Consider the following 17143-nt stretch of genomic DNA (forward strand, 5'->3'; position numbering starts at 1 on the left):
GCCCTCTGTCGTCAATATAGCCTTTGGAACTCGAAGGCTTATTTATGGTTTACGTACTGGCCAAAAGTCCCCTAAATGGAAAAATGTCACATTCTCCAGAGGCAGGTTTAGTCACACATGATGTGCTGGTCAGCAGTAGTCATCAGACAGCGCTCAATGTATGGTATATGTGTGTGCCAGAGCACGGCGAGTCTTTGTCCTGTGCAGGCTACTGGTGTGTTTTTACGCTGCGTCGCGGGGAACTGAGGAACCCAAACCATGCAAAGGTGAGGTCGGTGCCGCAGGTGCCGCCGGGACGCAAGGGTCGTCCTTCAGGTCCCCGGAGGTAATGGAGGAGTCCTGCTCAGGGTCCCCGGTCCTGGCCCGTCTCTTGTCTTCCTCTTTCTTCCATTTCATGCGGCGATTCTGGAACCAGATCTTGATGTGTCTCTCGGTGAGGCTGAGTGTCAGCGCCAGCTCCACGCGCCTTGGCCGCGAGATATATTTGTTGAAAAGGAATTCCTTCTCGAGCTCCAGCAGCTGAGCGCGCGTGTAGGCCGTCCGCGTCCTCTTGTTCTCCTCCACCTCTACCATGTAGGGGCCTGTGAAACATCCAAGCGGACACAAAAACAGCTAATGAACTTAAATTGTTTGAAGAAAGAGAGGTCTATTTCTGGAATATTTCAAATAATCCCTCACTGTATTCTGAGATGACGATCAAATTCAATCTCTTTCTATCTAATGAAACATTTCTTAATTTTAAATCTTAGCTGAATTTAAACTCCTTAGTCTGGAGTGAACATGCAGGCACTAATTATGATGGAAGGTGACTGAGACCGTTCGTCACTCAGTTTAGGCCCACACTAAAGCTTTGAACTGTTTGAACACACCAATTCCATTTCAATTAGTCAATTCATTCATTACCTTTAATCACAGTTTTATAAGTAGGCTACTTTATTTGGAGACGTCAGAGACATAGATATACAACATTAGAATACGTTTGAGTAAAGCACAACATATTAGACTATATGGAAAAAAAATCCATCAGGCCTTCTCAATATTCAATCACCAGAGGATATGCAATGGAGTGTACAGGTGTAAGGTTATATTTGACACGTTGATATTTCAACCGTGCCAAATCCAAAGCATATAGTGGGAAATTATGTTGTTTTTATGGCTGACTTTGTGTAGTGACTAAAAGTCCGTAAACTGCGAGAGGAATGGCTGAAATGCCACAACATAATTTTCATTAAAAAAAAAAAACCTTGAACAACTTCAAATGGTATAACAAAAATCGTGACAACGCCATATCAGGCCTATTCTCCAACGCAGTCCATTAAAGTTATAGAATAACATCATATGGCACATTTAGGCCTACTAGAAATCATTGTAAACTAGGCTACGTTAGAGAAGTGTCGTCTATCGACGTCTACAAATTATGCACAAACGTTTTTCTATCTTGAGAACTAATGACCATTCGGCCTTTGTAAAAAGTGCCTTTTGTTTTACGTGAACCACTCATTTCCAGTAACAGTGGACATCATTCATTTATGTACAGTTTATCGGAGAGGATATGCAAGCCTAGGTCCTATAGTTTTAGTGATAAATAGGCTACAAACTTGCAAAATAGCTTAGACAGGCCTATAGGCCCGTGTCCCACTCAACACGATTCGTCTGGTGCGTAGTTGAGGTGTCTGAAGTGATATTTTTGCAATCAGCAAACAATCCCATTTCAACCATAACAGCCATACCAGTTTGAATGGTGAGATTTGAGATAAAGAATTTAAACGACACTCGTTCCGGATAAGCTCACCAAACATTGTGGTTGATATGGGGAAAAGTAGGCATTTGACCTCTCTGACTTAGCATGTTTACTAGCAGTATGTAAATATAAATCCACCCAAAACAGAAAGGCCACAAATGAAGTTTTACCACATTAGCCTACACCACCATCTTCGAAATAACTATAGGCCGAAAGAACACTCTTAAAAAGAATGTGCATAACAACACAACTTGCGTTGTTTTTAACACACGTATCCAAATAGGTAGCCTACAACTGTATTGTTTCCTTTTTTAATTTGTTAGACAATATGTGTTGAAAATAACAATATGGGGTGCAAATATCCCATTTTTTTTAAATTCACCTCTGTGTCCAGATAGAGACAACATATTCGTTTTAAGAGTCAGTCAGTCAGTGTGTGCTGGTGTAACTTGCATCCCGCAGTAGTTTCAATGTGGTGTAGGTTTTTTTTATGTATATAAAAGTACTCTCAAAGACTTACTACTTTTGTAATTTATATTGAACTTAAGAGGTGTGCTAATAATTAATTAACATATGCTTATGCCACCCAAAGTGAAACGTTCAGCTCCTAAACATGCAGACCAACTAGACAACAACTTTACCTGCCCACTGTCCTTTCCAAGTATGTGCGTGAGACTTTGTGGACTTCATCCAAGGAAAAGGTAAGTGGTATCTGTTCCGGTCGGCGCAGAGGTCAGGGGGGTCTCCGTAGCCTCCGACTGGCTGCAGGTGGGCCGCTGGGGCCTGGGGGTGCTGCAAGTGCTGGGTGACCGGGTCCTCTCGCATTGGTATGCTGTATGAAGCAATATCAGGCAGGCACGTCTGATCAAGGGTGCCCACGGACGGCGAGGCGTAGACGGGCTGAGTCTGCCGGCCCATATAGAGACACGGTGGCGGGCTCTGGCTGAAGTCTTCGCTCTGCGGTCTCTGGTAGGCACAAGGGTCTTTGTAGAGCTGCGCAGGTGAGTAGAAATGCTCTTCCCGATTCATGGTTGCCGAAGCCCGGGGATTCTGAACTGCACAGGTGCACATGTATATCTCTCCTGCTCAGCGCTGCTCCGCTGTTCTATCTACCTACCTATACCTGGCGCCGCTCTAGGCCCTCATAGGTGTGTCATTGTCACCATGTGACCTTACTGCTCCTAACTATTGGTTTCACTGTTTACACAAAACGCCAACTCCTCGCAGGTAGTCTGTATTACCGTCTCCTACGGGCTGCCCCATGGTCCGACAATAATTGAACAGAATTGACCGTGTGAGAAATCAATGCCCTCAGCAAACATGACTGTTTGCTGGCGAGTATAGCAGATACACCTGCGCCGGTCCCCAAACGTTGCGACAAGTGAGCGAGGGAATCTACAGAGTCCCATCCGAGGAAAGGAGCAATCGGTATCAACGCAGTCAGCACCATTACGATATTACAGTGGGCTCACGGCTTTGGGTTAAGGTTAGAACACAACTGTGGGATAGTTCAGTGAAAACCTTGGGTGACCGCAGCACATGAATAGGCAATGGCTCTACGTTCATGTCAACACAATTCTATTATATAGGTCTCTTATCAATGCTCCCCGATAGCAAAGAAAATCGATAGGTGCACATATAGTTGACTCAGGTTAACAAAATCAGATGCATATGTTATCTGAGAGACATATTAGGTATGTGCGTAGAAGGACGAGACAACGAATAACATCTTGCTGCTCAAACTGGATTGAAGTTGTTCCCCATCTCATTAGCTTGAACAGTATTTTCGTGGCAAATGAAAACCATAGTCAATGTATGAGGTAGGCCTAGCCAGTTCCAGAAATATGCCGTTTCATTAGCCTACTAGGCCAGCATTAGAAGTCACCCCCCAATCTCCCCCATATCCCCTCGCACCGTCTCTCACATTTTCTTTCCTGTACAGCCATTAGTCAAGCTTCCCTGCGGTCCATTAAACAATCTCCCTCGTGGTTAAATAAAGAGAGAAGTCTGGTGTAAACTAATTATCATGCAGTGTGGAACAGGACTCACATGGACTCACTTAGCTCAAGACGCGCGTGGGTACAAACAGGAGCCCGAGAGCGCCAAAACATTTACGCACATTTTGCGCTGGACCATGCCCGCTGTTTTTCCATCTGCGTTTAGTGTTTTTATTTCATTGCACAGCATTTCGGCACAAAATCATCTGATGAGACATATTTTGTTGTGCCTTGGCATATATCAGATTATAGTATAACTTGTTGCAAACGTTAAATGTAGTTTATCAACATAAACAATCTCACATTTGTTGTTTGTCAAAATACTAGCATAATCATAACTCAGGTAATGATGGAAAAATAGGCCTACACATAAATCACGGCATTCTTGCCGTTAAGTCGACCTGAGAAGTTTTGAGATTCGGCTAAAATCCAAGCTTGTTTGTACATGTCAGGCAGCAGCACGTAGGCTAGAATTTCTGAAATGGCCAATAACGGGATATCATCTAAAGCGTTTGAAAGCTTTTCGTTTTAACGTGACCAAATGTTTGTGTCCCTTTTGAGCAAACACTTTCCCCCTTTTAATGGATGCTCTCTTCGGTAAAATTGCACGTAAAGTGAAAATTTAACAAATAGAGCCTGCCGTCTTTCACCATGTTTGTCAGAACCTCTTCAAAATTATAATGGCACTCTCTACAATATCCTAATGGGGCTCGAACTCTCCATGATAAAGTTCAAGGAAACCCAGTCCATAGAAATCAGCGCATATAACCCACCTTAATGGTGTTTATATATGACTTTAGTTTGAAAAGGAAGGAAATTGTTAACTGATACTATTTTGCAGTATTTACTGTGCACAAACGCACAACGGGATTTATGAAGCATGAATCAGTTAACGCTAAGACCCGTATAGCGCTCAATTGGCATAATGGTTTTGAGTGATACATGATGTTGCGTTGCCCCGTTCCTACGGAAACACTGAATTTAAAGCACTGAGACATAAAATCGGATTGCAAGTAAAGTGCATTTTGATATGATACTGTGCGCAATAAACCAGCGAGAACTACTACAGTCAGTCGCCGTCTGGAGAATAAATGAGTTACAATAAACGTGTTTTTGTGAAAGCTGTAGGTAGGACTCCAATAACCGAGACCGTGGCACAAATCTGAAAATTATTCATCTTAAAGAATCAACTTAGTTGACTGAGGATTTTACAATTCTGCTTAAAACCATTGAAAAGTGAAGCAGTGAAAGCGACAGGGGTAAAGGGAAAACAGGACTTTCCCCAACGTTTACTGTGACAAAAGGTTGTTCAACAAACATGACATAAATAGGATATGTCAGCCAGAGGCAGACGTGATAAAATCAGCTTACTCAGTGGCGACAGCCAGGGCATAAGCAAACACTGCCAACAGCATGTAACGACATAGGAATTATAATGGCATTTTAATTGGAATATAAGTCGCCCCAAGAGCAAAAATTAATCCACCATCAATCACATCCAGTGTGTCACCTGGGTAGCCTTGAGAAGGAACGAAACTGTTACCCAAAGACCTTGCAGTGTTGCGGAGTTGCAATGGGTGATGGTAAACCACTAGTTTTGATTAATCGATTAAGTAAGCTTTCATAGATGCACATCATTGCAAAAAAAAGTCAACGATCTTAAAGAAAAGCAAGAAGCTTTAATATAAGGCCACGGGGTTTGGCTCATGTGCAGTATTAACAAACTATTTACATGTTATCTTATTGCTCAATGGAGTGATCCGTGGCTGACACCGATGTTTGGACACTAGAGACAATTTTGGCAAATCTGCGATCAAATGCAGATCATGTGAGACTATAACCTGATAGACACTGCAAATAGCAAGTGTTTCCATAAATGTTTGGCATAAGGCTACAGAGCAACACTGACATATTAACTTACACCTCCATGCTCAAACAGTGTGCACACACACACTTGTGCGTTATATGAGGACCCGACAAACTTTGGGTACATGTATCCTTGCGCATCAGCAATACTGTTCAATAGGAGAGCACAACATTATAATGTTTGAGTCCTCTCGTCACAGGGCCCTTTGACAGCTGATGGCGTGTCGTCGTGGACTGGAGAGCGCGAACGCGTCCTGTGTGAGTGGCTGGGTTTGCGTGAGCAGTCTTTGGGAGAGCGCGAGTGTCTACTGGAGGACTGGCGTCGGGAAGGCGAATATTCTCTAATGGAGTCTCTTTTATGACTGCGCTCTTTGCCCTCCCGGTGGCGTGTGCTTTCAGTCCTCTCACGCCCAGATTCCTCGCTTCTTCCTCGATCTACTGGTGAACGCGCTCTCGAGTGACCACCAGGGCGTCGCTGGAGAGCTGTAGAACGTAGAGTGTTGAGAAGGAAGCGCTTGTTGGTGCTCCCGACGGGGCTCTTTAACCTGTAGCATAACATGACATAACGTTTATTAGACAAAAACACCACTACCTGTAATCAAGATTTCGTCACAAAGATATCAAACATAGGCTAATTATGATAGGCCTATATATGATCAGAATTACATTTGTGTCAACAATCAAGCAACTGACCAAACATAGTTAGTTTCTTGCGGTTAGTTTCATGTGCAGGCTACAGTTTTGAATGTCAAACACGACATACCATCCAGCCGGACCCATGGTCTCCGCTCGTGCCCGGGCTCTGGTTGTTTCACGGAGGAGTTCTTCCACCGCACGCCTGAAAGGTGACATTTAATGTCAACATCACAATGATGGGTGGCCGCAGAGCCCCTTTAGGGAGAGCCGGTCCACTTCCTATTAACTCCATTGTACCGGATTGTTCCTGCAATCTGTTGAAATTCCGCTAGGGACGTTGCCGAGCAAGTGATAAATGAATTGTGGTCTATGGGGCTAAGCGGCTAGAACTCGTTTTTTTCACAGTTGACAACTTCATTTCTTAATGTACATTGTCGTAGTAGCTACCTGAGTATAGGTTTTCCACTGGAAATGAAATAAAAAGTCACTCATGTCCTTTCTGCTTTTCATAGGATGGGCCGTTTTCCCTGTAACATGCTAGCATTTAGCCATAGACCTAAAAGAAATGGACAAACAGACTCCGTCGTTCTCAATGAGAGGGGGCTGAAACAAAAATTCGTTTCCTGTTCATCGTACTGCGCAGACTCGCAGACGTTAGCCTGCTGTAACTCGTCTGATAGATCGAAAACCTCTGAAATTGTTAACGTTCGTTTTTTAATATTATTATTATGTGTACTTGCCTCTAGGTAATGCTTTACCATATCAAACAGTAGGCTACCGTAGGCTACACGCATTTTCACTGATCTTGCGAATGACTCTCCGTCATGGTTTTCGTGCAGGCTCACTCAGCTTCTTATCCAAACATTACGGGCGAACGTTAGCTTCCCTACAACAGACATGCTAAAATACTTCTTTACGGGAAACCAACGTAATATACGGGGAAGAAGTGAATTAATTTTGCCTTCGATACCCTATATAGAATACACAGAAGCTATAAGGGAGACAAAGGGCACATGTTACATGAAGTTATGGGATCGCAAAAAAATCTGAAATCTATGGCCGTCCAAGGGAGTTAGCAGAGTGTTGATCACCAGCTCATTTCGTGTTTCTACTTCCGGGAATATGCCTGCCCCCTTGCATTTAGCTCATGGATGCTCGCGACACTCGCGACCGATTACGACCGTCGTGAAGGTGAACCTTCTTTTAGGTCTATGGCCGTAAAGGGGTTCGCTTGTGTCACGTGACATGAAAACTTTGAAAGGGTTTTTAGGAATAACAACACATATTAAAAATTTTATTGGTCAGCTGATTGTCAAGTCAAGTTATCCTGCATCGCATGCATTAATGCAATTTTAGGAGAAAAAATTATATAACGACAAATGTGGTACTGGGGGGTTCAGCTCCATTGCTACCCATTCATTCATCACTTGCTCGCGATCGCCCTCTAGTTGCAGTACCATGCGGAAGTATTTCGCTAGTGGTCCTTCTCCCCTTATTAGACATTCTCTGGTGGCCGTGAAATCCATTTGGCGCGCCAAACCCACCCACCCAGAGTGTGCCCACCCGACAAGCTGAATCATCACTAGGTATGCAGACAGTCCTGCACCTGTTGTCTGACAGTGCCACTAGAGCAGCTGCAGGTGAAATAGCTGCATCAGCGCAGAGGCTCGACTCCTGTTTTGTCATCCCTGAACATTTAGAAGCATAACGATAGCATATCAATTCAAACGGCACAGACATTCCCCTCACATTTCCTCTTTAGTGATGCACTCGCCACTGATAAATAACAGAAAATGCATCTGCAAACTGACTACCAGAAAAAATTACCATCAACATAATTTAACAAGGATGGTATTTTCATCGCCAAATTAATTCAACGACACTGAATCAAACCTTGTTCACTGCAACAATTCGGTAATTTACTGTACCAATTATTCGACATACTGTACTTGTTGGGCAACGTTAATTAACAGCTTTCACATTAGCTTGCTATCTAATGTTAGCCTTAACAGCTAGCCTTAGTCCCTGGGCCGGCAATTGATAGGTCAAACATCGCACAAAGAGGCTGTCGAAGACCATCTTTACAAACCTCTCCAAGTCGTCATCTTTATTCATGTCTGGATATGAAAAGATTATTGGGGTGACATCTATTCAGTGTCAAAAAACAGCTATGCGTAATGTTTACTTCAGATAATCACGGGTCCCAGGACCCAAACTAAGACCCTTCTTTAGGTGACCCAAGAGTGCCTGAGACCAAAGCAAAAAGCACCCTTTCTAGAAATAAACCAAGCCATTTGAAATATATCGCTGTAAAATGCGGCTTTGAGTGTTTACGTTGAAAGTAGCGATTAAATAAATAACTGTCAATATTTAGTGAAGAAAACTTTAAGACGTGCTCTGCCTTTTCTTTTCAAAAACAGGAAACATCAGATAGGCCACAGGGGGCAGACTGACAGCGTGAGCACCCGCCTACAAATCTTTCGCTGTCCGAACGGGGGGCGGCACTCTACCTTGGATAATACGGGGGCGTTTTGACTGTCGGTTGCGGCTGAGAGGAGGCAAGCTGCGGTGAATGTGATTGAGATTCATAATTGACCCCTCTTGGGGCCTTTCACAGTACGAAGGAGGAGCGGCAATAGGTAAAATGAAGTATTTATTTTGCATGTCATCTATATCAACGTCCTCCTTTTGTAGGCTATAATTGCAGCTTTTGTGACATCCGTGCAATTGCATGGTTGTGCATGAGGAATAGTCATCCTGCCAGGCTGAGGGGAAATTTACGGTTTTCTTAATTCAGAACAACGACAGGACGATGCCACCGTTATGTCTGGGAAGAAGCTAGGTAACGCCTTTTTTTAGATGTATTCAATGTCATTTTGTGCATTATGTGTTGGAAAACAAAACGGAATTGACGATGTGCAAAGGAATCTATCATATTGGTTTCATGCTGTTAATGTGACCCGCCTATAAAGGGAAAAAATGAGACACTTATGGTGTAAGCGTAAAGCGCTGTCTGCCACTGTCGTGTTTGGGTGGTCTGGCGTTGTCACTTAGCCTACACTGAAGTATAGGCTAATGAAATAATCAATCGCATCATTTGTTGATTGGGTCTCTCATACCGTTATCATTTAAGCCTAGCTTGTCCAAATCTCTACATTGTATTGTCAAGAGCATTAAGGATCCGTCTTTCGGTAGAAGCTTACGACTGCTAAAACCCCTTTCCTCCACGGAGATTTGTTTCATTAAGTGCTTCACCTCGCATGTAGGCTAATGTTTGGTCCGGACAGATGAGAAGACAACTCCTTCTTTATGCCTCCAGTTCATGCGCAATCAAGAGAAATATGGCATGGCCTGTCACCGGTGCATTCACTAGCGTGATGAAATGGACATGGCACTACGCTTTCAAAGAAAAACGCAAGGCCTTATCTGTAGAAAGCCACTGAAGGCAAACTCAAGGGTACAATAATATTGTGGCCTTGAAGCACTTCTGGTCGGCCCACACACAGGCGCACTTGCAAACATTCACATGAGATTAAAAGTGCTGCATCAGATAGTGGATGGAGATTTTCTTCTGGATTGCTTCCAGGAGCTATTAAAATTCTCTGTCTTATATAATGCAATATCTCTTCATGCCATCAAAGTGATGTTGCAATCAGTTTGGGAATCAAATGGGAAGCTAATGATGGGTTCAGTCTACAGCAGGCATGGGTTGCTGCAAGTTTGCATACATGTGTGCAAAATGTGACATGCTCACTATTGACATGTTTCACAGGATTCCAACACACACACACACACACACACACACATGCCAAATGCCCAAATGCATGCAGTTGATCCCTCTCTCTCTCTCTCTCTCTCTCACACACACACACACACACACACACACACACACACACATATACACAAATGCCTTCATCTCTCGACCCAGAGTCTGACTGTACATATGAAGGAAACCCAAAGAAAAGAGAGAGAGAGAGTGTGTGTGTGTGTTCATAGCACATGTACACATGCTACTAGTGTATATGTGTGACTATGGTGGGTCTTTGTTATGGGAACAGAGCATCCTTGTAGCCCCATGAATTATTCAACTCCAGCTGCAAGACTCAAACACACACACACACACACACACAAGCAGGTAGTCACGGTGACCGAGACAGCTCTCTTGGAGGAGCGGGACAGGTAGTCACACATACACATGGCAGAGTGGATCCCCACACAACCGCCTCTAACCAGTTTAACCGACCAATAGGAGACACCGTGTCTTTTCCGATAGTGGAAGCCAGCAGACGGAGGAACATAATTCACAGCTTTGGCCATAACAGTAGTGAAGGGGCCGCTATCTACATTCATTATCCCTCTCCTTGGGAGCCAAGAGAATGGTGTTAAACGTGAAATTCGTTTGCGTGATTGGCTTGGGGGGGGGGGGGGGGGGGGTAGTGGTGGGGGGGTATTGGGGCGTGAATCGTCCTTTTCGCTGGCCATCTTGTGGAGTCATGTGCGGTGCCGGCTGCGCACTGCTGAGATTCTGGACGATGTCCCGTCAGAGCAGCTGGGTCCGGCTGCCTGCTGCTCGGGCTCCGCTCCAGAACCCGCGGCTTTCATATTTATGGATCGGCCATCACATGAGTGTGGGACAGCGCTCGCCGACCGTTACTTTAGCACGGTGTGCGCTTCATGTGTGACTTGTGCCTTTTCTCCCTATACACACACATACACACTGTCTTTATCTGACTATTTAGTTTTTTTTTATGTGACTTGTCCTCTCTCTCTCTCTCTCTTGCTCACTCACTCTCTCTCTCAGTTCAATTCAATTCAAAGGTGCTTTCTCTGACTATTTTGTTATTTTATGTCACTTGTCCTCTCTCTCTCTTTCTCTCTCTCTCTCTCACCCTCAGTCAGTGTCCCATCTTTGTCTCTCTACTATCCTGTTTGTGTACAGTACTGTACATTAGCAATACACAGACAGCACACTACTGACAAACTTCTACAAAATGTTTCTTTCTCTCTGTCTTTCTTTGTTTCTTTCTTTCACTCTCTTTTCAACCACTCAGCCCTGTGCTCTTTACCTCAATCCCCCATAATTCCCCCTCTGTAGGATTGGAAGATTGCAACAGCGAAAGAGAGCGGGAGATTACAGTGCCAGATTAGTGGACAGCTCCACGCTGTAGCCATACATAATCTGTCCCCTCGCTCTGTCTATCACTCTTTACACTCACACACAAGCACACAGTCACTCGCCACACAACACACACACACACACGCGCACGCATGCACGCACGCACACACACACACACACACACATGCACGCCTGCATGCCCACACTCACGTTTTCTCTCCATCATTTGACAGAAATACAGTCACCATTACTCATTCTCTCTCTCTCTCTCTCTCTCTCTCACTCTCTGTCTCTTTCTCTTTCTCTAGCACACAAACACACACAAGCATGCACACACACACACACACACACACACACACACACACACACACAATCTGTCTCGGTCACTCACAATTTTACACATACTCTCTCATTTACACACACACACACACACACACACTTACTCATTATTCATTTTGCTCTCTCTATATCTGTTTCACACACACACACACACTCACTCATAGCCCCTCCATCCATCCCCCTCTCTCTCTCTCTCTCTCTCCCTGTGTCTTTTGTACACACACACTTACACACACACTCGCACAAAATGTCTCCATCTCCCTCTTGGAACCAAACCCTATTTCGTGTCTGTCCCTTCTGCCCTCCAGAGTGATGACTCATGGTCCACTGGGGGGTGGCCAGACCCAGCGCGACCTTTGACCTCTGCTCCCCCTGACGCCCCATGCTGGCGCACACACCACACGCCAAGGAGACCTAGCCTGCTTGCCACCTGGGGCCCCGTACCACCACGCCTCTGCACATCTCCGCGTGTGTGTGTGTGTGTGTGCCTCCGTGTGTGTTTTCTTAAACACATTCCAAAGCCATGGGCACCCTGGGGGAGGGTGTCGGAGGAGGAGGAGGAGGAGGGGTGGACCCGGTCGCCGTGGGCCAGGCGGTCCTGGAGGCCCTGTGCCCCGAGTGCGGTCAGATCCACCGGGCCTGGGAGAACCACCTGTACAACTACCGGCTAGAGGTGGACGAGGACCTGGTGTGCCACATCTGCCTCCAGCCGCTGGTGCAGCCGCTGGACACGCCGTGCGGGCACACCTTCTGCGCCCGCTGCCTGCGCAGCTTCCTGCAGGAGCGCGACTTCTGCCCGCTGGACAGGGCGCGGCTGCAGCTGACGGGCTGCCGGCGCTCCAGTATCCTGGTGCACAAGCTGCTGGACAAGCTGTCGGTGTCGTGCCCGCTCTCGCCCCTCTGCCAGCTCAGCATGCCCCGCTGCGACCTGGAGGCCCACCTCAAGCACAGGTAGGTGCCAGCGATTCGTTGTGGATCTGGAGTGTGAGATGTTTGTGCTGTTTGTGCGGTGGGAGTTGGGGTTTGTTTTGAGTAAAGTTATGTTTTGTTCTTGTTGGGGATATTTAAGCCATTTGCTTAGTGTTCGTTTGGTCTGTCAACATGTGTTTTCTTGGATTTGTGATAAGGTGTTTGGGATTTTTTCTTCCTTTCATTCTTTCTTTTGTTGTGATTTTGATTTTCAACATCTTTTGAGTGATAGTTTTTATAATGTAATGCCCTTGGCTCATTCTTTTAACTTTATGTCATTTTGGTTTTGTGATGTTTCTGTTTTGTTTTGATATGTCCATTTATTTATTCTGTTCTGTAGTTTGCGATGCCTTGTTGAATTTTGTGTGGCCTCCGCTGGCATGTAGTTCTGCTGCACACAGGTTTTCACTGCGATGCTCGGATAAGGTCAGTCTGATTCCTGGCCGACCAATCAGAGAGCTATGGGGGGTGGTTGATCCAATCCCTTTCAATATAATTATAAACGACATTCGTGATGCCCTTAACACCCAAATGAATTCCTTTGGAGGATATCCAGACCACAGTGAAGGCTGTGAAATATGGAGTATGGAGAAATGCTAGATGAGCAGTTTGTTTTCGTCGTTTGTTGTGGTTTGAAATGAGCTACATTCTGAAGTAGGAACCGAACAACATTTTATTTTGGATCTGTTGGCACGTAAATCTCTGCTAATGCTTTGTCATATCTACACTTGTAATAACTTTGTATTTGTAGAGAACAATATGAAATTCATCTCCTTAGATATCATCATTATCATTATCTGAAGATACATAAGTTACCAACTGTGGCATTACAAATTCATCTGAAAACTGCAAATTATGAGCGTGATAGGGATGAAAGGTATACTGTAGCGACTTTATGAATATTTTGGTGTGCCTTTGACATGCCCCACATAATTATGCTTTCACACAAGATTTTCCTTATAATTGTATTCAATGTGCATTCATATACGTACAGTATGTACGTCGCACTCCAGTTAATTCAGATTCACTTTTATTTCAAAACGAACCAACAAACACCTCACCCCAAAGCACATTTCACTTCATGTGTCCCTGACTCACATGCTCGTGCTCGTCTCCAGCCTCACGTGAGGGCAGTGAGCACATATATATACAGCATCCACCAAGCCATGGTTTTACGGATGAGAGACTGCCCCCGCGGTGTTTGTCGTCATGGCTTCAAACGCTTAGTGGGTCAGAGAGGTCAAGTGATGTATCACCAATACACCACTGCAGCCTCAGTGTCAGGGTTCAAAAAGGTGACAGAATTGGCCAATAAGATATTTGCATTTACATTTACATTTGATTTATTTGGTAGATGTTTTTTTTTTTTTATCTGAAATTATAGAATGTAGGAATATAGTCCAACTTGACTATAGGAAGCCTGTGAAGTCAGTACTAGGTTCTGATTCTAGTCTGTCTGACAACGTACGTGCAAAGACAGCAGAGTAGAAACACACCTACTGTACTGTAAGGAACACTGAAGTGCAGCGTAAGGGAATGTTAGACAGGAGTTGTTCGAGGTGTTAAGACAGGAGGCGATCAAGGAAGAGATAAGTCTTCAAGAGATTCCTGAAGATAGAGGGGGAGATATTTTAAGATTACTTGTGTCTAGTGTTACGTGAGCCAGTGTTGTAATAAATGTCTGTGGATTGTAAGTCCCATTCGAAGACAGGATTTGTTCTGACTTTTCTTTTTTTTTTTTGCCAACTGCATGTTCCCTCCTGTGCCAGTACAGACAGTCTTTCTTTTTAATGCCCATAAAATACCTCGTAAAGATAACCCCAGGTTATGGCAGTCCCAATGCCGAGTGATATAACATTGTTAAATGTATTTTCTGGTGTTTTGAAGAGACCCTGTCTCTCATTTGCCACTGTGCTCCATGACTCCACAACACTAGACCTCTGTGTTGTTGAGAACAAGGATTTGCAGGCGATTTTGTATTTCGATTTTGCTCACATTTTTTATCCCTAGCAGCAATATACTGCATTCGGTGTGTCCACGTTCTATCTGTCTGTATGTCCTTGAAATCAAGCCGGTGATTGTTATGTTGCTGGTACCTCAGCCCCACCAGATGAACTCTGGCAGAGGAAGTAAAAGTCAACAAAGGTTCACACGTCCAGCGTCAAGTTAATCCTATAGGGGCATGACAGGAAAGGAAATGAGACCAATGAACAAGTTTAACGTCTTCATGCCAGATGCCCAATTTATTTAATGTTTCTTTTCTCGTGTTTTTCACTGGTGATGTTTCGGGTCCTAGTCGTTCCTCAGACATGACACTAGTAAGAGTTGGGAGATGTTTAGGGTGTGTGTGTGTGTTAACTTTCTCTCGGAGAGCCCTCCTCTGACATCCCATCAGAGGATTATTTGGCCCCTTAGTCATGTGATGGGAGATTAGTTGCCGGGCCCGGAGTCTCCCGGCATCATGCGCCGCATTCCCAGTCCAGGCGCCGCTCCTCACCAGTCCCGTTCCCGTTCCCGCAGCCGGCCGCAGTCATGCTGGGAAACTTTAACTCCCGAAACCTCTTCAATCACTTCTTCTGCGAGACTGCCAAAGGCAACCCGGGGCTATGGTGAGTCGTGGGCAGGTCTTAGTGCTCAGTGGGTAGGTGGGTTAGTTTGATGGCTCTTTTTCGGTAAGTGGTTTTGGTTGTTTGGTGTTCGTGACTAGAGATTTCACTTGGACTTGGATGAGTTTCGACACTCGTGAATGTGGAAAGCGTTATGGTCAACCAGAACGAAGGAATTTTCAACTTACTAAGTTGGTGTTGGAAGAAACATCTACTTTACGTATACCATGCAAAGCCCAGTGAGTGTTGCTACAGATCAGTGTTAGACACAACAGACTATATGAAGAGAAATACTGTTGTTTGAGTTTATTTGAGTTTCACCCTGTTTTCCAATGCCTCCTCTACAGTTAGGCTTGACTTTGATATTCAAGATCCAAGATCCTTAGATCCTAAGTGACTTAGGAGTGTGTGTGTGTGTGTGTATGTGTGTTAGTTACTGGGGCTAGCGGCTCACTGTTGTCATGAGGCTGGGCTGTTCTGTCCCCACAGATAGTGTTACTGTGGAGCAACAACAGGAGGGGCTTAACCTGAGCAGTCTTGTGTTCTCACACACACACACACACACACACATGCACACACACAAAATACACTCGCACGCATGCACAGACCTCTGCTTGGATACGTCCCTAAGACACTGGGGCCGTGCCGTGCTGTTGTATCCACAGTCGTGCCCACGCACAGCAACCCCTAATCCCATCGAGCGTTTAATTGGCACTATCACTGGGATTACAGGTCAAATCAGGTGTTAGTCAGCTGCTGCGGTCCCTAAATCCACTCAACCGAACTCACCACACGGCCACTCGCTGATACAAGAGCCTATCTGTGGTTTACGCCAACCCCTCAGGAACACACTGCATAGCACACTACCGATTTTGAAGTCCTCCCTCAGCAATGGGCCAAGCAACATGGCTGAAGCTAATTGATTGGCTGGAATAAAGTTTGGATTTGGAGTGTCATTGGCCTGTTTTATAATGAATGATGATGATAGATTGTGATTGGATGTATTGCATGTGTGTTAACCTACAGTAAGGAAGAGATGCAGTAGGTCAGTCCATGTTCCAGCATGTGGCTGTTTTGACCAATACTGTCAGTACAAATGGACTGTATTTCCCAGGGTTTGTATGTATGTGTGTGTGTGTGTGTGTGTGTGTGTGTGTGTGTGTGTTCATATGTGTTTTGAATATGTGTGTGTGTTCATACCTGTTGTGTGTGTGTGTGTGTGTGTGTGTGTGTGTGTGTGTGTGTGTGTGTGTGTGTGTTCACAGGTGTCCAGGCACCCAGAGCCAGCGTGCGGTGCTGGACCTGCCCAGGCTGGAGTGTGTGGAGGAGAGGGCCATGGTGACGGACCCTCCGCGCTCGCCCCAGACCACCCTGAGGGACGTCTCGCCGTCGCCCCCCACTGGCCCCACCACCACCTGCAGCAGCGTGCCCATGTGGACGGAGGAGTCGGGCGTAGACAACCCTGCCTTTGAGGAGAGCACCGAGGAAGACAGTAAGAGACAGCTGTAGTGCCTCAGTGGCACCTGGCATGTGTGATGTGTGTTAGTCAGTGTGTGTTTGTGTGTGTTTGTGTGTGTGTTAGTGTGTGTGTGTGTGTGTGTGTGTGTGTGTGTGTGTGTGTGTGTGTGTGTGTGTGTGTGTGTGTGTGTGTGTGTGTGTGTGTGTGTGTGTGTGTGTGTTTGTGTGTGTGTGTGTGTTTGTGTATGAGCTGACTGTAACTCGTAACTCTGCCCTCTCTCTCTCTAGGTGTGGTGGGTCTAGAATGTGCTCCTCCTACACGTGTCAAACGCCCTCTCAGTAACCCCTGCATCCACCTGCTGCGCACGGGAAGCTCCGCCTCTTCTGGGTGGGACTGTCGCAGAGTCCTCCCTCT

General features: G+C 45.4%; 3 protein-coding genes across 3 annotated transcripts in view; 1 reads left to right on the top strand and 2 right to left on the bottom strand.

The window, feature by feature from the left end:
• Positions 1-222: 222 nt before the first annotated feature.
• pdx1 (pancreatic and duodenal homeobox 1) lies at positions 223-2770 on the bottom strand. The gene is made up of 2 exons (XM_062520895.1): positions 2383-2770; positions 223-581 (listed from the first exon to the last, which is right to left on the bottom strand). Exons 1-2 carry the CDS (start codon positions 2768-2770, stop codon positions 223-225), a joined length of 747 nt encoding a protein of 248 aa, XP_062376879.1.
• Positions 2771-5395: 2625 nt separating this feature from the next.
• Positions 5396-8492, bottom strand: si:ch211-140b10.6 (protein POLR1D-like). Its single transcript, XM_062521413.1, has 3 exons — positions 8330-8492; positions 6368-6442; positions 5396-6149 (listed from the first exon to the last, which is right to left on the bottom strand). Exons 1-3 carry the CDS (start codon positions 8353-8355, stop codon positions 5777-5779), a joined length of 474 nt encoding a protein of 157 aa, XP_062377397.1. The 5' UTR covers positions 8356-8492; the 3' UTR covers positions 5396-5776.
• The window catches only part of lnx2a (ligand of numb-protein X 2a), a gene marked incomplete in the record, with an annotated part of 19955 nt that continues 10830 nt past the window's right edge, over positions 8019-17143 (top strand). Inside the window, 6 exon segments of the mRNA XM_062521412.1 lie at positions 8019-8154; positions 8661-8879; positions 9038-9082; positions 12004-12646; positions 16536-16762; positions 17017-17124. Of these exon segments, the coding sequence (XP_062377396.1) occupies positions 12219-12646; positions 16536-16762; positions 17017-17124 (763 nt within the window).

The sequence above is a fragment of the Sardina pilchardus genome, chromosome 19 (genome assembly GCF_963854185.1).
Source record: "Sardina pilchardus chromosome 19, fSarPil1.1, whole genome shotgun sequence".
In the NCBI taxonomy this organism is placed as follows: domain Eukaryota; kingdom Metazoa; phylum Chordata; class Actinopteri; order Clupeiformes; family Clupeidae; genus Sardina; species Sardina pilchardus.